The 27,405-nt window shown below is 50.5% G+C and overlaps 1 protein-coding gene across 3 annotated transcripts in view; it reads right to left on the reverse strand.

The window, feature by feature from the left end:
* The window catches only part of runx1 (RUNX family transcription factor 1), a 268,198-nt gene that overhangs the window by 17,389 nt on the left and 223,404 nt on the right, over positions 1-27,405 (reverse strand). The window contains exon 6 of one of the 3 annotated variants that reach the window (XM_072513388.1): positions 16,843-17,034. The exons of the other annotated variants lie outside the window; for them this stretch is intronic. Within the exon in view, the coding sequence (XP_072369489.1) occupies positions 16,843-17,034 (192 nt within the window). The remainder of the gene's footprint in view (positions 1-16,842; positions 17,035-27,405) is intronic. 3 annotated transcript variants of the gene reach the window in all.

Genomic DNA, 27,405 nt, shown 5'->3' on the forward strand with positions numbered 1-27,405 from the left:
AGTACGAGGCATGGGGAGTAACTCGAGGCATGGGGAGTAGCACGAGGCATGGAGAATAGCACGAGGCATGGGAGTAGCACGAGGCATGGAGAGAAGCACGAGGCATGGGGAGTAGCACGAGGCATGGGGAGTAGCACGAGGCATGGAGAGAAGCACGAGGCATGGGGAGTAGCACGAGGCATGGGGAGTAGCACGAGGCATGGGGAGTAGCACGAGGCATGGAGAGTAGCACGAGGCATGGGGAGTAGCACGAGGCATGGGATGTAGCAAGGGGCATGGGGAGTAGCAGGAGGCATGGAGAGTAGCACGAGGCATGAGGAGTAGCACGAGGCATGGGGAGTAGCACGAGGCATGGAGAGAAGCACGAGGCATGGGGAGTAGCACGAGGCATGGAGAGAAGCACGAGGCATGGGGAGTAGCAAGGGGCATGGGGAGTAGCAAGGGGCATGGAGAGTAGCACGAGGCATGGAGAGAAGCACGAGGCATGGAGAGTAGCACGAGGCATGGGGAGTAGCACGAGGCAAGGGGAGTAGCAGGAGGCATGGAGAGTAGCACGAGGCATGGAGCACGGGGCATGGAGAGTAGCACGAGGCATGGAGAGAAGCACGAGGCATGGAGAGTAGCACGAGGCATGGGGAGTAGCACGAGGCAAGGGGAGTAGCAGGAGGCATGGGGAGTAGCACGAGGCAAGGGGAGTAGCAAGGGGCATGGAGAGTAGCACGAGGCATGGGGAGTAGCACGAGGCATGGGGAGTAGCACGAGGCATGGAGCACGGGGCATGGAGAACAGCATGAGGCGTGGAGAGTAGCACGAGGTGTGGAGAACAGCACGAGGCATGGGGAGTAGCACGAGGCATGGGGAGTAGCAGGAGGCATGGGGAGTAGCACGAGCCATGGAGCACGGGGCAGGGAGAACAGCACGAGGCGTGGAGAGAAGCACGAGGTGTGGAGAATAGCACGAGGCATGGAGAGTAGGACGAGGTGTGGAGAATAGCACGAGGCATGGAGAGTAGCACGAGGCGTGGGGAGTAGCACGAGGCATGGGGAGTAGCACGGGACCATGGAGAGTAGCACGGGGCATGGAGAATAGCACGAGGCATGGAGAGTAGCACAAGGCGTGGGAAGTAGCACGAGGCATGGGGAGTAGCACAAGACCATGGAGAGTAGCACGAGGCATGGGGAGTAGCACGAGGCGTGGGGAGTAGCACGAGGCCTGGTGAGTAGCACGAGGCCTGGGGAGTAGCACGAGGCCTGGCGAGTAGCACGAGGCATGGAGAATAGGACGAGGCTTGGAGAGCAGCACGAGGCGTGGGGAGTAGCACGTGGCATGGGGAGTAGCACGAGGCATGGGGAGTAGCACGAGGCATGGGGAGTAGCACGGGGCCTGGAGAATATGACGAGGCGTGGGGAGTAGGACGAGGCATGGGGAATAGCACGGGGCATGGAGAGTAGCACGAGGCGTGGGAAGTAGCACGAGGCGTGGGGAGTAGCACGAGGCATGGGGAGTAGCACGAGGCATGGAGAGTAGCACGAGGCATGGGGAGTAACACGAGGCATGGGGAGTAGCACGAGGCATGGAGAGTAGCACGAGGCATGGAGAGTAGCACGAGGCGTGGGAAGTAGCATGAGGCGTGGGGAGTAGCACGAGGCATGGGGAGTAGCACGGGGCATGGAGAGTAGCACGAGGCGTGTGAAGTAGCACGAGGCGTGGGGAGTAGCACGAGGCATGGGGAGTAGCACGAGGCGTGGGGAGTAGCACGAGGCATGGGGAGTAGCACGAGGCATGGAGAGTAGCACGAGGCATGGAGAGTAGCACGAGGCGTGGGAAGTAGCATGAGGCGTGGGGAGTAGCACGAGGCATGGGGAGTAGCACGAGGCGTGGGGAGTAGCACGAGGCATGGGGAGTAGCACGAGGCATGGAGAGTAGCACGAGGCGTGGGGAGTAGCACGAGGCCTGGGGAGTAGCACGAGGCATGGGGAGTAGCACGAGGCATGGAGAGTAGCACGAGGCGTGGGAAGTAGCACGAGGCGTGGGGAGTAGCACGAGGCATGGGGAGTAGCACGAGGCATGGAGAGTAGCACGAGGCATGGAGAGTAGCACGAGGCGTGGGGAGTAGCATGAGGCGTGGGGAGTAGCACGAGGCATGGGGAGTAGCACGAGGCATGGGGAGTAGCACGAGGCGTGGGGAGTAGCACGAGGCATGGGGAGTAGCACGAGGCATGGAGTGTAGCACGAGGCGTGGGGAGTAGCACGAGGCCTGGGGAGTAGCACGAGGCATGGGGAGTAGCACGAGGCATGGAGAGTAGCACGAGGCGTGGGAAGTAGCATGAGGCGTGGGGAGTAGCACGAGGCATGGGGAGTAGCACGAGGCATGGTGAGTAGCACGAGGCGTGGGGAGTAGCACGAGGCATGGGGAGTAGCACGGGACCATGGAGAGTAGCACAGGGCATGGAGAGTAGCACGAAGCATGGAGAATAGCACGAGGCATGGGGAGTAGCACGAGGCATGGGGAGTAGCACGAGGCATGGAGAGTAGCACGAGGCGTGGGGAGTAGCACGAGGCATGGGTAGTAGTACGGGACCATGGAGAGTAGCACGGGGCATGGAGAATAGCACGAGGCATGGAGAGTAGCACAAGGCGTGGGAAGTAGCACGAGGCATGGGGAGTAGCACAAGACCATGGAGAGTAGCACGAGGCATGGGGAGTAGCACGAGGCGTGGGGAGTAGCACGAGGCCTGGGGAGTAGCACGAGGCATGGAGAATAGGACGAGGCATGGAGAGTAGCACGAGGCGTGGGGAGTAGCACGAGGCATGGGGAGTAGCACGGGGCCTGGAGAATAGGACGAGGCATGGAGAGTAGCACGAGGCGTGGGGAGTAGCACGAGGCATGGGGAGTAGCACGAGGCATGGGGAGTAGCACGAGGCATGGGGAGTAGCACGAAGCATGGAGAGTAGCACGAGGCATGGGGAGTAGCACGAGACCATGGAGAGTAGCACGAGACCATGGAGAGTAGCACGAGGCATGGAGCACAGGGCATGGAGAGTAGCACGAGACCATGGAGAGTAGCATGAGGCATGGAGAGTAGCACGAGGCATGGGGAGTAGCACGAGACCATGGAGAGTAGCACGAGGCATGGAGTGTAGCATGAGGCATAGAGAGTAGCACGAGACCATGGAGAGTAGCAGGAGACCATGGAGAGTAGCAGGAGACCATGGAGAGTAGCATGAGGCATGGGGAGTAGCACGAGGCATGGAGAGTAGCACGAATATGGGGAGTAGCATGAGGCATGGAGAGTAGCACGAGGCATGGGGAGTAGCACGAGACCATGGAGAGTAGCACGAGACCATGGAGAGTTGCATGAGGCATGGAGAGTAGCACGTGGCATAGAGAGAAGCACAAGTCACGGTGAGTAGCACGAGTCTTCAGGTTTGACCCCTGCAAAGCCGATCTCAGCAGTAAGAGTGGTGGGAGTGCTCTTAGTATCACACAGGCTCATGTGGTCATGGCCCCACCTTTTAGTCCACTTCTGGACTTGAGCACAAAGCCTACAATGGCTGAGTTGGAGCTGCATTGGCCGAGGTGCCCCTCCTCCTTTTCAGGTTCACTGGGAAAGATCCAGTGTCACAATCGAAAGAAGAGCAAGAAGCTTTCTCGCTGTCTCGACCAACATTCCCCACCATCGAAAACAACCACACCAAAATAAAATTAGACAACAGGCAACTGTGTTTGTTTAGATAACAAGAGTAATTGTGCTTAAAAAATATCTCATTAGATGTGATTCAAAGTGTTTGAGGTGTTCTGGGCAAATGATGGGGTGCTCAGCTCTCTTTCGAACAGACGTCAGTGCCATGATTGGCTTAAAGAGGGGACATCAGGGTCTGCTCCTGACCATTATCCAGAGACCCGCTGCATGCCTGCCCTGTTGGAATTGTCCATCTGTAGATGTTAGCTGACGACTCAGCTTTGGCAGTGAAAATTGCTGGTGTTTATCGTCAAGGTTTATACTTGCGTAAACTCTATTTGGATCCAGTACTGGAGGGTGCCTGATGGTTGTGAAACTGTGTCATAGCAAGGAGTGAATATCTTCAAAACAGGAAGGTAGGGGGAAAAATCAAACAGAAAATGGGTGGGGAAAAGATTAGTGCAGCAATGACAATAAAAAGTGATCTTTCAGAACTTGTCAGGTGTGGGTTGTCCCAGAAGATGTGCTCAGAGTGTTGCTCTTTCAGATTGACCTTTTGAGCTGCTTTTGCTCATGTTGTAGACTCATGGGGGCCTGGGCTCCTGACATTGCACATGCTCTCAATTTTAGTGACAATGGATTCATGAGTTGGGAAGAGCAATGGATGCTCCAGAAGACACTGGATTCAGACCCTAGTCCTGATTCATTAACACATCTAAGGTGGATAGGCTAATGGCCCTCTTTCTGTGCCATGACCTTTCTATGGATCAATGGTCCTATAGTGCTGAATGTTAAGGTTGTGGCAGTCATTGGTCCTCTTGTAAGATCGAGTACATTGAGTAATTGAAAATTAAGAAGAGGGAGAGAGGGTTAGTCAGCATACAGCCACCTCCCCTCTCTGAGAGATCTATCTCCCCCACTGTTATCAAACAAGTAATCTCAAGTTATGGTACAGTGGCACAGTTGGGGGGGGGCGCTGTGGCAGCAGTGTTGTCTCACAGCGTCAAGGTCCCGGGTTCAATTCCAGCCTTGGGTCACTGTCTGTATAGAATGTGTACATTCTCCCCATGTCTGCGTAGGTTTCCTCCGGATGCTCCGGTTCCTTCCCACAGTTCAAAGATGTGCAGCTTAGGTGGATTTCCCATGCTAAATTGACCCTTAGTGTCCAATAGGTTAAATGGGGATATTGGGTGACTGGGATAAGGTGAGATAGGTAGGTTGTGCTTTCAGAGGGTCGGTGCACACTCGATGGGCCGAATGGCATCCTTCTGCACCGTAGAGATTCTATGATTCTATGCCAATTAACAATAACAGTACTCTTCCTTCTTTCAACTTCCTCTCACTGCTTGAGCCCAGGTCACAACAGGCATTTACAATCATCCCAACATGATGCTATTTAAATGCTGAAGCATGTAGACGTGGAATAGATTCTGCATGTTTATTCCATTCGCTGCACTTATATGTGAAAGGAAGCGCTGAAATTCATGAAATGTGCATCTCTGACACGGTTTGCAAAGCAGAAGTTGGGTCCTTGAAAGTGTATTCTCGACAGAAATAGAATTTACAGTGCAGGAGGCCATTTGGTCCATCAATTCCGCGCTGACCCTTGGAAAGAGCACCCCACACCTCCACCCTATCCCCGCAACCCAGCAACCGCACCTATCCTTTTTGGACACTAAGGGGCAATTTAGCATGGCAAGTCCACCTAACCTGTACACCTTTGGACTGTGGGAGGAAACCAGGGCACCTGGAGGAAACCCACGCAGACACGGGGAGAACGTGCAAACTCCACACCGTCACCCAAGCCGGGAATCGAACATCGGAACATGGAGCTGTGAAGCAACTGTGCTAACCACTGTGCTAACGTGCCGCCTATAGTAGGAGTCCCCACACCTGCCATCGACAGCAGGCTCTCAATGCAAAAATGAAGTGAGGTTCATGCAGGTGAGGCCCCTACCCACCCCACAGCAAATAACAAGAAAACATCCTGGTTTGCCTCATTTTCCTTCTATCTCCTTCGAAGAAAGCCAAGGAACGATCTCTACCTCAACTGCTGTCAGCTTCCACTCGGCCTAGTGACGAGAGTAACAATTGGATAATGAGATGCTTGGATTTACAGTATAATTTATAATTGCCGATCAAATCCATCTCAATTAGACTCACAGAGAAGAAGCTGACATGTTTTTCATAATTGGAGCTTTGTTTTTGTCTGGTTAACTTTAATTCAGCTGGTTTGTTTTGCGTGTCGGATACAGCGCAACGGCCATAGGTTTACCTCAGGATTTTGTGGCAGTTACTTTATAATTTTTTTTTTTGAATCCCCTTTTCCCTTTTCCAAATAGTGTAAATATGACCCCGGCAACACAGGCAACTAACAAGACACGCATTGTCTCAGACAGGTGTTAGGTTTGAGTTGATTCGGAGCCAAGACACAGATCTCAGCCAAATCTCTGAGCTAAAACATGCACCAACGACTTGGTTCAGCCAGTCAGGGACAGAACAATTTAAAACCTAACACACACATATAAATCAGGCAGAGATGGTACCAGCAAACAGACGGCTTCTTGGGCAACTGCCTGTAGACAGTCCGTAAAAGTCGATCATTCCTGTTTGGCTTACTCCCTCCAAACCCAAAGAGTAACTTAGCCTGAATAATGAACCGAGGGACTGCAAACCCACACGCAATTTAAAAACAAAATCTGATCTAAAACATTACTTTTTTTTTGAATGACTTTAATCTGGGGCGCGATTCTCCGACCCCCCACCGGGTCGGAGAATCGCCGGGGGCCGGTCGGCGGAAATCGCGCCGGTCGGCGGGCCCACCCCCAGCGATTCTCCGGTCCGCGATGGGCCGAAGTCCCGCCGCTGTCAACCCACGGAGAATCCCGCCCGAGGGGTGATGTCCGCCGACCGGCGGCAAAAACTGCGCGAATCAGTCCGGCATCGCGCCGCCACAAAGGTGCGGAATTCTCCGCACCTTGAGGGGCCGAGCCCTCACCTTGAGGGGCTCGGCTCACGCCGGAGTGATTTCCGCCCCGCCAGCTGGCGGGAAAGGCCTTTGGCACCCCGCCAGCTGGCGCGGAAATGACTTTGCCGTGCGACGCATGTGCGGGAGCGTCAGCGGCCGCTCACGGCATCCCCGTGCCTCTGCCGTAGTAAAGACCATGGTGAAGGCGGAAGGAAAAGAGTGCCCCCACGGCACAGGCCCGCCCGCGGATCAGTGGGCCCCGATCGCGGGTCAGGCCACCATGGGGGCACCCACCGGGGCCAGATCGCCTCGCGCCCCCCCCCAGGACCCCGGAGCCTGCCCGCGCCGCCTTGTCCCGCCGTTCGAAAGGTGGTTCAATCCACACCGGCTGGCGTGGGTTGACAGCAGCGGGACTTCAGCCCATCGCGGACCGGAGAATCGCCGGGGGTGGGCCCGCCGACCGGCGTGATTTCCGCCGACCGGCGCGATTCCCGCCCCCGACGAATCTCTGGTGGCGGAGAATTCGGGACATGGCGGGGGCGGGATTCTCCGCAATCGGCGCGATGTCCGCTGACCGGCGCCAAAAACGGCGCGAATCAGTCCAGCATCGCGCCGCCCCGAAGGTGCGGAATTCTCCGCATCTTGAGGGGCCGAGCCCTCGCCTTGAGGGGCTAGGCCCGCGCCGGAGTGATTTCCACCCCGCCGGCTGGCGGGAAAGGCCTTTGGCGACAAGCCAGCTGGCGCGGAAATAACTTTGCCGTGCGACGCATGCGCGGGAGTGTCAGCGGCCGCTCACGGCATCCCCGCGCATGCGCAGTGGAGGGGGTCACTTCCGCCTCCGCCAGCCGGAAGGAAAAGAGTGCCCCCACGGCACAGGCCCGCCCGCGGATCGTTGGGCCCCGACCGCGGGCCAGGCCAGCGTGGGGGCACCCCCGGGGCCAGATCTCCCCCCCCCCCCCCCCCCCCCACCCCCAGGACCCCAGAGCCCACCCACGCCGCCTTGTCCCACCGTTCGAAAGGTGGTTCAATCCACGACGGCTGGCGTGGGTTGACAGCGGCGGGACTTCGGCCCATTGCGGACCGGAGAATCACCGGGGGGTGGGCCCGCTGACTGGCGCGATTCCCGCCCCGCCTAATCTCCGGTGCCGGAGAATTCGGGACAAGGCAGGGGCGGGATTCACGCCGGCCCCCGGCGATTCTCCGTCCCGGTGGGGGGGTCAGAGAATCGCGCCCCAGATGTCTGCTTTCATCACTATACATGAAACATCTGCAGGTTTTACCTCTCCCCCCCCCCCTCCCTGTTTTGCACCCAACCTTTCTATAAAGTTTAGACGGCAAGCAAAAGTAACAAAACTTCATTAACTGAAAAATGCTCTTCAGAGAATCCGGATAGAAAACTACACAGGTTGACAACCCCAAAAGCACAGCCTGGCTTACTGGCATTGTGCACTGATCAAACCCGTTTGTCAGACCTTCCTCCCTCTGTCATTTTAGTGGAGCTGTTAACCCATTTCAAATAAATTGTTTAATAGCTCTGGTGAGATAGCAGAGGGGGATTGTAGACACACATATCAAGTATTTGTGCACTGGAATTGCAGGAGTAATATCAGGGCCTGTTTATGTTTTAGTTGGAATCTTGGTTGAAAGGTGCACAGCACAGTTTTCAAATGCCAAACATTCTAACAGCAGAATTTTACACTCCCCCAGCCCACCCCAAGGCTGGCAAGAGCATAATATTCCCCTGCAAACCCGCCTGCCCAAACCCAGATGCTTGGGTGGGCAGGGCCTTGCTGAGGGGGGACGGGGACCACCCATTCCCCGATTAAGGCACTTAAGTGGCCACTTAAGGGTCTTTTCCCGCCCAGCCTCAATTTTTAGGCTGACAGGAACGGGTGTGGTTAGGGTGGGAAAGTGACATAAATCTTTTCCCCATCTCAGGTGGGAGAGAGGAGTAGGCGCCTCACCATGAAGGCCCTCTCAGAGTTGGGGAACCCTCTCAGAGTTGGGGAACCCTCTGCCCCCCCCCCCCCCCGGATGTTGGAGCTCCGGGTCCCCCCCCCCCCCCCCCCCGCCCCCCCCCCGTGTCCGCCTGGCGACCGGACAATCCCGCCGAGGTCAATGGACTTCTCCATTGTCTGCCTCTTTCCCGTGGCGTTCTTGCAGCAGGCGGGGCAGAAGAATCCAGCCGCTTCACTATTGCACTGAAGTTTCACCCTGGATTCTGTGCTTGGGTTTCTGAGTGGGATTTGAACCTATAAACAAACCTTTGGCTTAGGGTGCTATCACTGAGTCGATAGCTTGAAGTGTTAGTACTTACAACACAGTGGAAGGATTACAAACTTATTCCTAAACTGTGTTTATGATTCGCAGGATAAATGGTGTGGAGTGTCCCTATGCTCTATTGGCCGTACGATCCCAGCTCCAATTCCTGGTACACTGCAGAGTTAGCAGTTGTTGGCTGCTACAACTTAACCTCAACACTCCGATGTGGGAAAATCAGCATTCTCTCATCGCAATCCGAACCTCTGCTGGGAAGTGTGCTTGTGGACAGGATTAGACCCGGCTGCACTGTCCTCCATGATAAACAACCCTGCCCACGCTCACTGAGACTTGAGGAATGAGCACTTGGGAGTGTTAGCAAGGGATTGCCCAAACCAACAGAACCACACCCCTGCAAGGTCAGCTCTTTGGCACGAAAAGTGGGGGAAAGAATTGAGAGAAATTGTGAAGCACATGTCCTTTCAGACACAGTAAATGTCCAAGCCTATCAAAGAAGCAATACGCACAGCAAATGGAGTGAAATCCTGCATGTTCATACGAAGACTTATTGAAAGACAAAATGTGGTTTGTTACAGTGAATTCCTGTAACCCTGAACTTACGATGTGTTACAATATTACACTGTGATTATTTTTCATCCATAAATGTATTTGCAGAGCTGCGAGAAGTGGTTTGCTTTAGTTTGGCTAGCAGTTGAATGTCCATTCATAAAAGACAATAGCACTTTGACAATAAATCTGTTCCCTTTCGTCTTTTAACATCTGATCTAAATTATCCAATTTGAAGTCAGTACAGTGAAAAACTTGGTTTCAAAATTGCTTTTCCGTTCAAATAGAAAAAAATTCCTACAGATAAAATCTGAATCTTTTTATTAAGACATTTTTAAAATATTCTTTAAAACTCAAAACATATTGAGACTGAATAAGTAACACAAAAATGGTATGGATGCTATCTTGTCAAAATGTTTTAATAATGCTATTTCCAGATTTTCCCTCCTCTCCTAATGGTGCAGGCGCTTATTGTTTTATGATTTGATGGGTGTCAGGAGCCCTGTGCTACCACATCCACATGAAATATAGATGAGAAAGTCCATTTGATTCATTTTAGCTCATGTATCTTGAAGGAAACCTACCATTCTGACGGCCAACCCCCAATCATAGAGCTGTGTATACACCATGTAGCCCAATGTGTTGTGTCAATGCTGGCTATTTACTAGAACAATCACAAATTAACCCCACGCTCCTAATTTACTCCTCAGCAATCTGAATCTTCCTCAGACTCAAATGTTTATTTACTCTCCACTTAGCAATTGCCTCAATTTTTCCTTGTGACAAAGCATTCAACGCTCCAACAAATTTCTGTATGAAGAATTTTCTCCTGACCTCTCTTCTCACTCCCCGGGGGGACTGTTATAAAACAACGACTTCATCTTACTGACTTCCGAGTAAGAAGAAATACTGTTTTCCTACTTATCCATCAAAACTGTTCATCAATTCCAGAAACCTCCATTAAAGTCCATTCTAGCCTTCTCCAGTCCAGATCCAACCACATCTGAAAAAACAAACATTCTGAATACACCTTTCGCTGGTTGGGGTCATTGCTCATCTTTCGATTTAAACTGAAGTAGTGTTCCAGGTTTGCCACCACAATGCTGTTTGTGAACTTTTTTATCTCAATGACCTCAACCACCTCCTTTGATGGCTGAAGAGGTCAAGTGATTTTTGACAGTCAGGGCAGGATTGTTGAATCTTCCCTGCCTGGTGGTGGTGGGACTGGAGGTGGTGGGGCAGGGTTGGGGATTGAGGTCGGGGAGGGGAGGGGGCCACGATGGAAAGACTCATGCAAGATGCTAGTGAGGAAAAAATATAAGAGCTTAAATCCACATCACCTTCTGTTCTCATATTGAAGACAATTGTTCAGAAGGTATTAGCTAAAGATTCAAAAACATGTGTATGCATATTTTATTTATTTTTTGTTCAAATTTTGTGAGGACACTGCATTTATTGGCCCATTCCAATTGCCCTTAAAAAGATGGCATTGAGCCACCTTCTTGAACCCTGTGGCGTAGGTACACCTACAGTGCTGTTAGGAAGAGTTTCAGTATTTTGATCCAGCAACAGTGAAGAAACAATTATATATTTTCGATTCGGCATACAATGTGACTGGACAAGGAATTTGCAGGTGGTGGTGTTCCCATGTGTCTACAGTCCTTGTCCTTCTAGATAGCATAGGTCACTGATTTGGAAGGTGCTGTTGAAGGCAGGTTGGCAAAATGTTGCAAAGCATCTTGTAGATGGTACAAACTGCAGCCACTGTGCGCCAGTGGAAGAGGCAACGAATGTTTAAAGCGATTAATTGAGTGTCAATCATGTGCGCTACGTTGTCCTGGATGGTGTTGAGCCTCAAGTATTTTTGGAGCTGCACTCATCCAGCACATTCCATCACACTCCTGGCTTGTGCTTTGAAGATTGTGGATAGGCTTTGGGAGTCAGGAGATGACTCAACACAAAATATCCAGCCTCTAACTTGCTCTTGTAGCCATAGTATTTATAGACATATTTATCTGTGTATACATATATGTTTACAAATGAATATACAGTAAACACACACATACAATATACACATACACACATTGGCATGCAAGCTGTCGCCCATTCAGATGTGAGGTAACATTGATTGGCTTTTGTATTGTTGAAAGGTTTCTCAACAATAATCACTGGATTATAAAATATAAATACTTTCTGGAATTTATCATCATCCTTGGACACACAAAGGCAGGGAACTGAAAAACAAGTGACTGTCAATCAAATTCCACTGACAGAAAATACACAACTGTTACATTAATGATTGAATGCCCTGTGGAGCGTGTGGGTAATGTCTCTTTCTCTGAGCCAGTAGCTCTGGGTTTGACCCTCACCCCAGGACTTGATGGCAAGGATGGCACATTTATAACGTGGCCAAGCAGGTGTAGTATCAACCTTCAAATGTATGCCAGTGATTGGTGATAAGGTTTGGAGAGATTCCAGGTGAGTAATGCCATGGGAAGAACGTTGGAGCATTTACCTCGACAAACCACAGCTTCAGATCACAACATACATGTACAAGTGCACCTTTCCGCAACAACTCAAACTCTGAGCGAACTGTCACACATCGTCATCACATTGACTGTGGAAGCAGAGTGAAGGCTTCAATTTTAACTGTCCTCTCCCCACACCAGACATAGGGCAGCTAAGCCAGAGTAGAGGATGGACCCTGGGCCTTCACACACCAACCTGCTCCTCCCCCAGCTCCTCAGATGGATCAGTCCTGCCTTGCAATAAAATCAGGTCCCAAATGATACAAAAATGACGAATCCCAGTGAACATGAACACTTTCGGAATTGGGATTGCAGTCAGAATCATAAAATAAAACAGGGACTGTACGTTTCTGGTCATGGACTTACTTGAATGGAAATGGGGGAGGGGGTAATTAAAATAAATACTGAAGCCAACCTCTGCAATTTTGCACAAAGCTTGTTAGAAAAATGCCCAACTTAATCCACCAAAACAAGGTATCAAATTAAATTGCATAAGTATTGTGAGAAGAAAGTGTTTGACTCTGAGTTTGAGACAAAGCGACTTTTCATCTGCCAGCCCCTATGATGTGGTGGACAATTGATGCCACATCCAGGTAACAACTTGTTTGGTTGAGTTATTGAATGAACAGGTGCTTTTGCTTGAACAGATTAGCAGAAGGAGTGGGCTGGCATTTAATGTAGGGTTCACTAGTCTGAGCTTGTATCAATCAAAGAGACTTTGCTTTGTATGTAAGCTTTGTCCAGTTGTTACTCCAAAACACTTAATTGGAATGATAAAAGCAATTATATCATGATAATGAATGGTTTTCAGTTGGAGAATAAATATCAGTGGTATAAATTACAAAACTATGAACATCCATACTACCATGGTTGGAATTAAATGTAGGCAATTGTGGTCTCACCCGTCGGTTGGACAGGCACTGAAGTGGGCCTTTTTCCAGGATTGAGGACCCCAGCGCTGTAAGTCCCGCCCAGCAGAGCTCCTGACCAATCAGAGGTTGGCAGCTCTTTACTGCTCGGCAGTGCTATCAGGAAGGTGGTGGATGGTGCCGGTGATACACCTACCTGAAAACCAGGGTCGCCATGGGAAAACAGGCCGCATGTAAGTGATGGCAGGAGGGGGATCACAGGGTGAGGGTCATGGGGCATGTGGGATAGGGAGGTCGGTAGAATGGACAGGGGAACAGTCCATAGAGGACCATAGCCCTTTCCGATGCTGGGTCCCTCAATTAGACAATGTGTTGTTGAACAAGGGGCCCCGCCCCTGACTTGCCGCATGAGTTCCCCTGCCTGTCAGAACGAGGCCCTCAATTGGGCATTAATGCCCACTTAAAGGGCATCAGTTGCTGGCAAGACAGGGAGGCCAGTCAGGGGTCTGCCCGCCCCAGATTTAAGCAGGGCAGAGGAGAGAGGTGTAGTGCGTACACATTGTGGAAGAGGATCCATCGATCTGATTCTCAATCATGTTCCGACTGTTCAGTCATAGCATTCATATGGTGGAAAGAATGAAGAAGCTGAATAAGCTGTGCCTATATTGTTGTTTGAAAGACAGCGATTTCATCTCTAATTGACAAGTCTTATTTGTTCAGTGGATGTGGGCTTCGCTGGCTCAGCCAACATTTACTGCCCCACCCTAATTGCCCTTGAATTGAATGGTTTAGCTCGGCCATTTCAGAGTTAAGTGCATTGGATGTAGGCCACACCAGGTAAGGAGGCATATTTCCTTTCCAAAAGGACATGAGTGGACCAGATCGGTTTGCAACATCTTGGGCGGGATTCTCTGAACCTGAGGCGAAGTGTTGACACTGTCGTAAAAGCCGTCACATTTTACGACGGTGTCAACATGCCCTCAGGAGCAGCGATTCTGAGCTCTACAGGGGCCAGCATGCCACGCTGCTCCAGCTGCCGGCATCAAATGGGCGCCGCGGGTCTGCGCATGCGCACCGTGACCAGCGCCAATGCCCGCATGCATGCCGAGGTCCCGCCGGGTAAGACCACATGTGGACACCGCCGGCGGGACTCGGAACTTTGTGCAGCCACTCAGCCCATCCCGAGCGGAGACTAGCCCCCGATCGGCGCCACACCGACTGCGCGGCGCCAATGGCGTCGATTCTGCGCTCTCCGGAGAATCGCGCCCGGCGTGGGCTGAGAGAATGCCATCCCATTAGACTTTTTAAAAATTCCAGATTTTGATTGAATTCAAATTTCATCATCTGCCGAGGTGGGATTTGAACATGGGGTCTCTCGATTATTAGTCCAGCGACAATACGCGACAATACCACTAGGCCACCGCCTCCCTTAGTCTGTCTCAGTGTGTCTAAACTCAGTCATGTATCAAGGGATAGTCTGGAGCCAATTGAAACATTCAATTTCCAATAGCTAAGATTGATCATTTTCATTTTGAGATCTGAATATACAGCAACATTACCTATTTTTCAGTTAACTTTGTGTAGCTTTTAACTTGCTGCTTCATGTTTTTGCACCAAATTTACATAAAGAAATAGCTCTTTTGTGCTGCAGGCAATGTACTTAGAACTTGCCCAAGGTGCAAATGAGGATTTACATTGATATTCAGAAAACACCAATACACTAACAGCCAGTTACACCTGTAACAGAGCAATTAATAGCAATGCATCAGTGTGAATGTATATTGGCATTCAAGAGAGTGTGCTTGAATGCTATTAAAACCGGAATCTGAATCTTAGAACTCTGAGCCAAGAGACATTTCATGAAATTGATCCCGAAAAGCTAACAAGTTATGGTCAGGAAATTCCTCAGAACTACCCTTGCTCAAGTGACGTTATTTTACAGGAAGTGCATCAGAAACCTCGTTGTCACATACCCACTGTACATTTGATGGAGTAATGCCAGGAAAGCAGAAGTGGCTGTGAAAAATTTCCCCCAGCTATGTATTTGTATACTGTCAAAACCACAGTGACGAGTTGCTGAACAGTTTCAATCCAGCGTCTGGTGGGGCCTGTGCTTACCCTGCCAAGATGGCCACAAAGATGCCTCTGTAATCATCAATCTAATTTGGTAAGGAAATGGAAAATGGTCTGGATATAGCTGTAATAATAATGGTGAAGCAATTACTTGCTGTTATTACGGGATAAATATAACAGTAATTTCTGGTGTGTGCATATGCACAGTCGGTATGAACTTGGGTACGGAACCTGTAGTCCAGCAATTTTTACGGCTGGACTAGTTCACAGAGATTTAGGATTCAGTGAGTTTTGAATGAATTAATAAGTAATAACTACCACGAAACATTGGCCCAAAAAAAACAATTTCAGAAGTGTGGAGTCTCAATCCTTCAGAAGAAGGTCAATAGAGGGTGGCACGGTGGCACAGTAGGTACCACTGCTGCCTCACTGAGGGTGCTGAGGGTCCGGGTTCGACCCCGACCTCGGGTCACTATCCGTATGGAGTTTGCACATTCTCCCCATGTCTGCGTGGGTCTCGCCCCCCACAACCCAATAGATGTGCAGGGTAGGTGGATTGGCCATACCAAATTGCCCCCTTAATTGGAAACATTTAAAAAAAGGTCAATGTTGCAGATTTACAAATTTTTGATTTTGCAATTGTTAAAAACGCTTTTTCAGTTTGTCTCTTTTACCGCTCTCCCTTAACACCATCTGTATTTCCTAACCTTTATTTTAATTTCTCCACATTCTTTAAATCTAATTTTTATTCCCTACTTTGTACTTTCTGGCTTTGTACATTGCCTGATTTTAATTCTTAGTAAGCGAATGGGTTTTGAATCAGCTCAAATGTAGTCTACTTGAGTGCCTCAGTGAGGGTTCCTCAGTCTGACTGGTTGAAAAACCATGTTGCTCCTAGCACAGATCCTCCAGAGATGATGTCATGCTGAAACAGTTGCCCAATTACAGGATGTCTGCACCCTAAAATGTTGTTGGCGCCTGACAGCGAACAGTGAGTGTTGTTCCTTCAGAGCTAACAGGATATCTGGGCCAACTGATGTAGTAAGGAATGGTCTTCAAAGGCCAGTACTGAGACATATTGTTGGGACAAGGAGTGGGGGCTTTACTCATATCCACCTGAGTTATATTACATGTGAGAGACTCTGATGCCGATACTGGAAGAAGTATCATTTCCCAACTTGATAATTCTAAAAAAGATGCCAGAAATAAAAATCTATGGAAAGAAATGACTGCTGGTGATAATGCTGTCGAATGTGGTTGTGATGAATTTAGCTCTCTGGTATTGGAATGGTTTAATTCCTCCATTAAAATAGTGTGGAGGAATTTGATAAGAGCATATTAGGTGCTCGTTCCCCACAAAGGTTCCTACTGTCTAATGTGTGAGCTGAATGATCATGCAGATTTTTATGAGTTGTGCATCTAAGAGGGAAAATTACACATTGGTGCAAAGTTTCTTTTGCCCGCTTGGTGTAAATGTCACAATTCGTTCATTGAACTCCATGGCACCAAACAATAGCATTAGTGCAAACCTCTTGTGATAGATTACATTGAGATGCCTTGATGGAAAGGAGTAACTGACACTTGAGAATAGAAATTATATTTGACAATGTTTCTGCAGTGACATTTAACACATTCCTATCAAATACCTCTCTCCACTAACCCGTAAAGAGCAGAGAGAGAAATCATCCAGGAATACATGTATGATCCAATCACTGGCAGTCATTTCTGCCCATTACCTTTCAATAGGCTATAAATAAATCACAAAAGCTGAAGATATCATAACAGACTGAAAAAGGTACTTTAAAAAAAAAGGAGGTTTAAACATAGTGCTGAAAAAATTTATCAGAGACTCTAGCCCTCCCGTGCCTCATTCTACGTAGCTCTCGGGTACCTACCTTGAATTTGGCTCTGTGCCTGAGGGTTAAAGGCGGTTGTGGGGTGCAGTGAGGACCGCGGGTTGGGAGCGGTAGTGGGGTGATGAGGGCTGAGCCTCATGGCCGAGCGACGTAGCTGCTCTAATTCACTGAGGCGTTCTGAGAAGGCCAGGCTGGCATTTTTACTCTGCTCTTCCAACTTCTGTCTATGTCCTGCAGGACACAGGAAAACATTCGGTCTTACTTTAAAGGAAAAGGAAAATAACGTCTCGATCATTTGTGCTGCAGGATTAGAACGTCAAACAAAGATTTTTTTTTGCTGAATAATTAGTTCCAGTTTTCTTTTCATTGTTGTAGCTTCCCTTTTCATTGTCTCAATACTCAACAAGAAAGGATGTTCCCTTTTACACCTCCTGTGAATCTGTCTCAGTTGTTGTTTGACATTTTCCCCCCCATGAGTTGGCAAAACTAAATCCCTGCCTGGCTCTTTTAAAACTTAAAAAAGAAACATCAGACCCCATTTTCATATCAGAATGTGTGTTAAACGTTCGATTACAGACCACCTTGCTTTAACTCCCCACCCCATTTTCCTTCTGTTGTTGCTTAAAGTCAAGGAGGTAGGATTGTGCCACGAGATGAAAAGGGCCAATCACTGATTCATGACCCAGACAGTTTACGCAGGTGCCAGAATTCAGGTGTTCTTCTGGACAAACTCCAAGGCAGCAACGAAAGAGAGTGGGGAAAAAAACAACCTCTGTTTAGTTATTTAGTCTGGCCTGACCCAAACCAGTATCCGGGGAGGATCAGATTGAGGACTGACTGACAAAAACATCTGGGTTCCCAGTCGAGAGACAAGTATACACTTGTCAAATATCTTTATCTTTCCATATCAATAATAGAAGAATTAGATTTTCTGCTGCTTCTTGAATCCAAGTGCATCCTCGGTGGGGAATGATACCTGCTGGCCTGCCTTTGTGTGGCTGGGTCACTCCCATTTATGACGTGAGTTGTCCATCAGAAGAGTGGGGGAGGGGGGATCAGTGAGGTGGGTTGTGTGGGGTGGCGGGGGCGACGTTGGATATTGGTTGTGGCAGACTTGCTCCAGCAGGGGGCAGCTTATTGCAATCGGGAAACAAGCTTGCACAGGCCTTTTTGGGCCTCTCTGCTACCTGTAGGAACGCTAGACGCCAACTGGGCACCCCTTACACCCAGCATTGCTATGGTGTAGAGGATGGGGGGAAAAGAAGGTAGATATTTACCTGCATGGCATTCCAATAACAGTCCCCTCAAAGAGCAGGAAATCCCTGAAGTGATAGGGTCAGTGGAGCGATAGCAGAATTACTTTGAAAGACGTCTCTGCCTCAGTTGCCAAATTTACATTAAGGAGGCCGGTGAAAAGTGAGAGGAAAATCTAGCCCACAACGTCAAGCATGCACTTCCTGTTCACCACATTCCAGACACCACATGCTGTCTAACCCAAATATCAGTGTTACACTTCAAAATAAACTCTAGAGAAAAGCAAAGGGATTCATTGGGATTGCGCAAAAACACTTTTTTCAGAATAGAAGCTATCACAGCCACAGTATCTGCAGTCTCTTAATAGACATTTCCCAAAACACGGTCAGGATTCTTATCACTGGCCTGAGTAGCAACTACCCTTTCAATCAACCCATTCAATCTCTCCCTAATGGAGATTAAACTCTCTCGCCTTAAAGGGGCGCTAGTTCACATTAACAGCAAAATAATATGCTGTATGTTGCATGATTTAATACTTCCCTCCCTATAAAACATTTTGGCTTACTATGCTAACCCCTCAGAAGATCCATGATAGAAATAGTGCAGAAGCTGAGTATTACCTTATTGCTTCATGACAAATCTATACCGCTGCTTGTTTATTTATGACAGCACCTCTTTGTTTACTTATCCAATACTTTCTTCCTTTGTTATCTTTTTCCTTTCTCCTCCCGAAAGCGTGAGCTAATAATATCCACTACTGAACATCTTCCATTGATCAGGGCAGCCCCTGAGTTCCTTGTTTAAGTGAGCTTTCTTCTTCACACTGAGTATTGGCGGACAATGTGACCAAAGAGGGCCTCATAGCTGATCCTGTCCAGTTATCCTCCGTATATTTTTCTGGGTAGTATTATGGAGGAGGAAAACAAGCTGATTTATTTTTCCTTTCTCCAGGTCACTGAGGCGAGGCTTAGTGATGCTATCATCAGTTAACTCAATACAAACCAAGGATCCAATTTGCGATCTTTCTGGTCTGGAAGGCTCAGTGCCATTCTTGATGGTCGAATTCTCTCGGCTACACCTTAGTCACAATTTTAAGTGCCTATCTCTCGACATGCTAATAATCAGGTTAAAATGGCAGCTCACTGTGTTGACTCATTTTCCTTTGCCATGTGCCCTGTCCATTCCAGATACATAGAACATACAGTGGAGAAGGAGGCCATTCGGCCCATCGAGTCTGCACCGACCCACTTAAGCCCTCACTTCCACCCTATCCCCGTAACCCAATAACCCCTCCTAGCCTTTTTGGACACTATGGGGCAATTTATCATGGCTAATCCACCTAACCTGCACGTCTTTGGACTGTGGGAGGAAAACGGAGCACCCGGAGGAAACCCACGCAGACACGGGGAGAATGTGCAGACTCCACACAGACAGTGACCCAGCAGGGAATCGAATCTGGGACCCTGGTGCTGTGAAGCCACAGTGTTAGCTTCCGGGCGGTGATGACAAATATGAAAGGAAACAATGCACCAGCCCAGATTTTTGGCTGCAGGTGTAATGGTGACATCATCAGGACTCATTTATTATAGGATAAATCAGACGGCACCTTCTGGCATCCGTCAATGTGTTGTAAATGGTGGAAATTTGAACTTTGCTGTTTGATTTGTCCTGCTCCTCCACAAGCTGCACTTTACCTCACTGGATGGGATGATGTTAAGGTACCAGTTACCCACTAAACATGTCAGAAAAAGTTAGGGTTGCTAACGCACGAGGCACAGCACAAAAGGTGTGTGGAGAGGTTGGAAGCACTGGAGAATAATTTGAGGAGGAAGGATTTAAGAGTCCTGGGTCTTCCCGAAGGCACAGAAGGGGTGGACGTCGGGACATATGTGAGCACGACACTTCATTCGCTAATGGGATCGGAGGCCCCGACGGGCCCTTTGGAGGTGGAGGGAGCCTATCGAGTTCTGGCGCGAAGACCAAAGGCTGGAGAAATACCTTCAACTATAGTGGTGAGGTTTCTCCGCTACAATGACAGAGAGACGGTCCTCAGATGGGCGAAGAAAACTCGGAGCTGTAGGTGGGAGAACGCGGTGATCCGCGTATACCAGGATTGGAGTGCGGAGGTGGCGAGAAGGAGGGCAAGTTTCAATCGGGCTAAGGCGGTGCTTCACAAAAAGAAGGTTCAATTTCTCGCAACCGGCGAGACTGTGGGTCACACACCAAGGGAAGCACCACTACTTTGAGACGGCAGAAGAGGCGTGGACATTCATTGTGGACGAGAAGCTGCAATAGTCTGGCGGGAGAAAGAGCTTCTGGGACAAAGTGGTGGGGTGATTATGTGGGGCGAGGAAGGGGAAAGGGGGGGGGATGATTGTTCAATTTGTTAATTCTGTGATCCTGTAACTTTTCTCTCTTCCCCATGTTGTGGGGGGGAGAGAGTATGAGGAACTGTGGGCGCCGATGGGACGGAAAGGGGAAGGAGAAGGGAAATGCGGCATTAGGGGCGGGGCCGAGTGGGAAACGCGGGCTTTGTTCCCGCGCTATGGTAATTGTGGCGGGAACGGGGACGCAGGAAGGAGGGGGCCTCACACAGTGGGGGCCGAGGACAAGGGGGGAAGCCGAGGTCAGCCAGAGTTCGCTGACTTCTGGGAGTAACATGGGGGGTGCAACTACGCTAGAGGGGGATCTAGCGGAGAGGGGGGGAGGGGGGGTTAACTGGGTTGCTGCTGCTAAGGAGAAGGGAGAGCTGTTATGGGATGGGGTGGTCGAGGCGGGAGGGCACCGTCGGTGGGATATACGGGTACGTGGGAACCGGGTGAGGAGCTGGGTAAAAAAAGGGGATGGCTAGTCGACAAGGGGGGGGGGGGGGGTAAAGAGCCCCCCAACCCGGCTGATCACGTGGAGCGTGAGAGGGCTGAACGGGCCGATTAAAAGGGCACGGGTACTCGCACACCTAAAGAAATTAAAGGCAGTTGTGGTTATGTTGTAGGAGATGCACCTGAAACTGATAGACCAGGTCAGACTACGTAAAGGATGGGTGGGGTAGGTGTTTCATTCGGGTTTAGATGCGAAGAATAGGGGGGTGGCTATCTTAGTGGGGAAACGGGTACTGTTTGAGGCAAAGACCATAGTGGCGGATAGTGGGGGTAGATATGTGATGGTGAGTGGCAGATTGCAAGGGGAGGCGGTGGTTCTGGTGAACGTATACGCCCCGAACTGGGATGATGCAAATTTTATGAGGCATATGTTGGGACGTATCCCGGACCTGGAGGCGGGAAAGTTGGTACTGAGGGGAGACTTCAATACGGTGCTTGATCCAGGGCTGGACCGGTCGAGGTCCAGGACAGGGAGGAGGCCGGCAGCGGCCAGGGTGCTTAAGGACTTCATGGAGCAGATGGGAGGAGTAAGGAGTTCTCATTTTTCTCCCATGTTCACAAAGTATACTCACGGATAGACTTTTTTGTCTTGGGAAGGGCACTGATTCCGAAGGTGACAGGGACGGAGTATACGGCCATAGCCATTTCGGACCACGCTCCACATTGGGTAGACCTGGAGGTAGGAGAGGAAAAAGAACCGCACCCACTCTGGAGAATGGATATGGGCTTATTGGCGGATGAGGGGGTATGTCTAAGGGTGAGGGGGTGTATCGAAAGGTACTTGGAGCTTAATGACAACGGAGAGGTTCAGGTGGGAGTGGTCTGGGAGGCGTTGAAGGCGGTAGTCAGAGGGGAACTGATATCCATAAGGGCACATAAAGGGAAGCAAGAGGGTAAAGAAAGGGAGCGATTGTTGAAAGAACCTCTGAGGGTGGACAGGCAATATGCAGAGGCACCGGGGGAGGGACTGTACAGGGAAAGACAAAGGTTACATGTGGAATTTGACCTGCTGACCACGGGTAAGGCAGAGGCACAGTGGAGGAGGGCACAGGGTGTACAGTATGAGTATGGAGAGAAGGCGAGTCGGCTACTGGCCCACCAATTGAGGAAAAGGGGAGCAGCGAGGGAGATAGGTGGGGTGAGAGATGAGGAGGGAGAGATGGAACGGGGAGCGGAGAGAGTGAACGGGGTGTTCAAGGCATTCTATGAGAGGTTATATAAGGCTCAGCCCCCGGAAGGGAAGGAGGGAATGAGGTGTTTCCTGGATCAGCTGGAATTCCCGAAGGTGGAGGAGCAGGAGAGGGCGGGACTGGGAGCACAGATTGAGATGGAGGAGGTGGTAAAAGGGATTGGGAGCATGCAGGCGGGGAAGGCCCCGTACCGGACGGATTCCCGGTGGAATTTTATAGGAAATATATGGACCTACTGGCCCCGCTTATGACGAGAACCTTTAATGAGGCCAGGGAAAGGGGGAAGTTGCCCCCGACTATGTCGGAAGCGACGATATCGCTCCTTTTGAAGAAAGAAAAAGACACGCTGCAGTGTGGGTCCTACAGGCCCATTTCCCTTTTAAACGTAGATGCTAAGCTCCAGGCCAAGGTGATGGCGACGAGGATAGAGGACTGTGTCCCGGGGGTGGTCCACGAGGATCAAACTGGGTTCATTAAGGGGAGACAGCTGAACTCGAACATACGGAGGCTGCTAGGGGTGATGATGATGCCCCCACCAGAGGGGGAGGCGGAGATAGTGGTGGCGATGGACGCCGAGAAAGCATTCAAAAGAGTGGAGTGGGACTATCTGTGGGAAGTGCTGAGGAGATTTGGTTTTGGAGAAGGGTTTATTGGATGGGTACAGCTGCTGTATAGGGCCCAGGTGGCGAGTGTGGTCACGAACAGGCAGAGGTCTGACTACTTCCGTCTTTATAGAGGGACGAGGCAGGGGTGTCCCCTGTCTCCATTACTGTTTGCATTGGCGATTGAGCCCCTGGCCATAGCACTGAGGGGCTCCAGAAATGGAGGGGAGTACTCAGGGGAGGAGAAGAACACCGGGTATCATTGTATGCAGATGATTTATTGCTATATGTTGCGGACCCAGTGGAGGGGATGCCTGAGATAATGCAGACACTCAGGGAGTTTGGGGAATTCTCGGGGTACAAATTGAATATGGGGAAGAGTGAGTTGTTTGTGGTGCATCCGGGAGAGCAGAGCAGGGGAATAGATGATTTACCACTGAGGAAGGTAACAAGAGATTTCCGGTACTTAGGGATTCAGATAGCCAGGAGTTGGGGAACCTTACATAGGCTTAATTTAACACGATTGGTGGAACAGATGGAGGAGGATTTTAAGAGATGAGACATGGTGCCCCTGTCACTGGTGGGTAGGGTGCAGGCGGTCAAAATGGTAGTCCTCCAGAGATTCCTTTTTGTGTTTCAGTGCCTCCCGGTGATGGTCACGAAGGCTTTTTTCAAGAAAATCAAGAAAAGCGTCATGAGTTTTGTGTGGGCTGGGAAGACCCCGAGAGTGAGGAGGGGGTTCTTGCAGCATAGCAGGGATAGGGGGGGGACTGGCACTACCGAGCCTAAGTGAATACTACTGGGCCGCCAATATCTCAATGGTGTGTAAGTGGATGGGAGAAGGGGAGGGAGCGGCGTGGAAGAGATTGGAGATGGCGTCCTGCAAATGAACCAGCCTACAAGCACTGGCTACGGCGCCGTTGCCGTTCTCCCCAAAGAAATACACCACAAGTCCAGTGGTGGTGGCAACACTGAAAATTTGGGGGCAGTGGAGACGGCATAGGGGAAGGACGGGAGTCTCGGTGCGCTCCCCGATAAGAAATAATCATAGGTTTGTCCCGGGGAGAATGGATGGGGGATTTGGAGCATGGCAGAGAGCTGGGATTGTGCAACTGAGAGATCTGTTCGTAGACGGGACGTTTGCGAGTCTGGGAGCGCTGACGGAAAAATATGGGTTGCCCCAAGGGAATGCATTTCGGTACATGCAACTGAGGGCTTTTGCGAGGCAACAGGTGAGGGAATTCCCGCAGCTCCCGAAGCAGGAGATTCAAGATAGAGTGATCTCAGGGACATGGGTGGGGGATGGTAGGGTGTCGGATATATACAGGGAAATGAGGGATGAGGGGGAGATCATGGTGGATGAGCTGAAGGGAAAATGGGAAGAAGAGCTGGGGGAAGAGATTGAGAAGGGGCTGTGGGCTGATGCCCTACGTAGGGTAAACTCGTCGTCCTCGTACGCCAGGCTAAGCCTGATACAATTCAAGGTTTTGCACAGGGCGCATATGACCGGAGCAAGGCTCAGTAAATTTTTCGGGGTAGAGGATAGGTGTGGGAGATGCTCGAGAAGCCCAGCAAACCACACCCACATGTTTTGGTCATCCCCGGCACTGCAGGGGTTCTGGGTGGGGGTGGCAAAGGTGCTTTCGAAGGTGGTGGGGGTCCGGGTCGAGCCAGGCTGGGGGTTGGCTATATTTGGGGTTGCAGAAGAGCCGGGAGTGCAGGAGGCGAGAGAGGCTAATGTTTTGGCCTTTGCGTCCCTAGTAGCCTGGCGAAGGATATTGCTTATGTGGAAGGAAGCCAAACCCCGGGCATGGAGACCTGGATAAATGACATGGCAGGGTTTATAAAACTAGAACGGATAAAGTTCGCACTAAGGGGTTCGGCTCAAGGGTTCACCAGGCGGTGGCAACCGTTCATTGACTACCTTGCAGAATGATAAAGGAAATGGGAAGGTAACAGCAGCAACCCAGGGGGGAGGGGAGGGGGGGGGGGTGGGGGGGAGGGCTCAGGTGGGGGGGGGGGGGGGAGGGCTCGGGTGGGTCCTCAGGGGTGGTTTTTGTATAGATATTTGTACTTGGTTATGTATATTGGATTGTTTGATTTTATTATCTGGAGAGTTATTATTTTTGTTATGGCCGAGATTCTCTGGTTCCCCCAGCCTCGTATTTCTCGGCCCCGCACCGTTGGCCGGCGGGAGGATTCTATCTTTTTGCCGCTTGTTAATCAATTTCCCATTGTAACCGCGCCACGCCTTCGGGAAACCTGTGGGCGGAGGGTGCGCGGCTAGCGGGGAAAGACAATCACAGGGGCAGCATGGTAGAATTGTGGATAGCACAATTGCTTCACACCTCCAGGGTCCCAGGTTCGATTCCGGCTTGGGTCACTGTCTGTGCGGAGTCTGCACATCCTCCCCGTGTGTGCGTGGGTTTCCTCCGGGTGCTCCGGTTTCCTCCCACAGTCCAAAGATGTGCAGGTTAGGTGGATTGGCCATGATAAATTGCCCTTAGTGTCCAAAATTGCCCTTAGTGTTGGTTGGGGTTACTGGGTTATGGGGATAGGGTGGAGGTGTTGACCTTAGGTCGGGTGCTCTTTCCAAGAGCCGGTGCAGACTCGATGGGCCGAATGGCCTCCTTCTGCACTGTAAATTCTATGACAACTGGAGAATTTGGGCAGTAGAATTAAATTGTTCAGAATTTAATTATTGTTGGAATCTTTATCTAAAAAAAAATCTTCTTTCTGTCTCTTTTATCTTTCTCTCTCTCTCTTAATCTCATCTTTCTTTCCCTCACCTAGTTTTGCTTTCTGTACATACATGACTTTGCATTGGATTAAAGGCTGGATTTTCGGGAAGCAAAGTCATCCGGCAGCTGACACACCGGAAGGAAGTCCACCTCCCAGCTGTAACACACCGCCAGCGGGCTAAACCAGGTGAGAGTAAGACTTCCGGCCATCAGGAAAAAGAATTCCTGCCCTCGAGTGCTACTGGCTAATCTGATTGGCCAACAGCTCTAGTATTCCTGGCAGTGCCAGAGCTCAGTGGTGGGCACTGCTGGAACTGCAAGGAGGAGCAAGAAGTGATGGCTGCCAGAGACAGGGAAGCTCCAGGCTTTGAGGGCAGAGAGGGATCTTAGAGTACAGAGAGTGAGGTGGGGGCAGGTGAGGAGCATAGGCAATACGAGCAAGAGTAGGCCGTACAGCCCTTTATACCTGCTCCACAATTCCACTAAATCATTGCTGGTTTTCTGCCTCAGTGCAAATTTCCTTCTCCATCCCCATAGCCTTTAATGTCTTTAATATCTAGAAATATACTGACCTCTGTCTTAAACAGACTCAATGACTAAGCATCTACAGCCCTATGTAGTAGACAATTTGTTTAGGAGGGTCGGCGGTGAGCATCAAAGACATGGGTGACATCATGGAGAGTGCCCCTGATGCACACAGGGCACCCCCCCCCCCGCCCCCCCTGCCCAAATGATGTGCCCCTCCCCTTCCTTCCCACTCTTGTTCAACCTGGCTTAGAAAGAAACACATACTGCCCACTCCCACCCGTCCGTCCGCGCTGACTGTATTATGGCGTGGGCAGCATAATAAGCTGATGAATTGACTTGGTAACAAGCTCACTTGCCATTTCATTATTTATTAAAAATGGCACTTTGATTTCCACCTGAATATATGTTCGTCGGGGGATGGGGGCGGAGTGGGAGGCCTTGGAGCAAGAAACCAAGAAACTCACATATCCTTTTTAGATACTGCACGCAGAATGTTCCTAGCCACGTGCAGACAGGATTTGCTGCATGCGGGATGCTAAAGTCCCTAAAAATTAGGGTTCTGGATCACAGCCCCCTCAATATTCCTAGGATATGTTCCGAATCCAGTGGGTCTGGCAGAAAAGCAATTAAAGGCGATTGGAAAGGTAATTACCAGCCTTTTTAAACTTGAGTTCCCATCGGATCAGGGGTTCCACACTGCGTCTGCCCCTCCCCAGAGTCACTGAGATGAGTGCACAATAGGACGATCCTCTTCAGTGAAATTGATAGGATGGGAAGGCTTTGAACAGCTACACTGAAGAGCTCCACCTCCTTCCCTGTGGGGCAGGTGGGATTGGTACTGGCTGATAAGATGCATATCACTAGAGGGTCATCTCCCTCTCACCCTCACCCCAGGTCTTCTCCGCCTCTCTCGAGAAAGGAGAAAAAGCAGAGTGAGTGTTTGTAATAACCAGCGAGGGGAGCACATTTGTGGAGGGTGACCGTGAGGTTGAGTGTGAGAGGACAATGGGCTGAGGGTGAGTGTGACTCTTGGTTATCCAGATGGGAATGTGAGGAGGTGCCCAGGGAGAGTGGGAGGAATGAGTGGAGCTGCGCAGGTGAATGCTGGGGATGTCAGAGTGGCATCATTGTGCCACTTAGCTGCCATGCCCCTCCTGAGGCCTTGGATTCTCTTGGTGCACTGTCTCAAGACTGAAGGGTCCACACATCTGCGGCTGACTGCCTTGATCACTTCCATCCATGCCTGCTTGGCTGTAGATGTTACTGTGTTGCACCCCCCCCCCCCCCCCCCCCCCCCACTCTTTCGGAAAGTTCACTTCACTGGAGCCACTCAGACTCCACTGCAGGACTTGCAAGTAAATGAGAGATTGGGGGTAGGGAGGCAAAATTCCCAGATCTCCACCCGTTC

The sequence above is a fragment of the Scyliorhinus torazame genome, chromosome 8, assembly GCF_047496885.1.
Source record: "Scyliorhinus torazame isolate Kashiwa2021f chromosome 8, sScyTor2.1, whole genome shotgun sequence".
In the NCBI taxonomy this organism is placed as follows: Eukaryota; Metazoa; Chordata; class Chondrichthyes; order Carcharhiniformes; family Scyliorhinidae; genus Scyliorhinus; species Scyliorhinus torazame.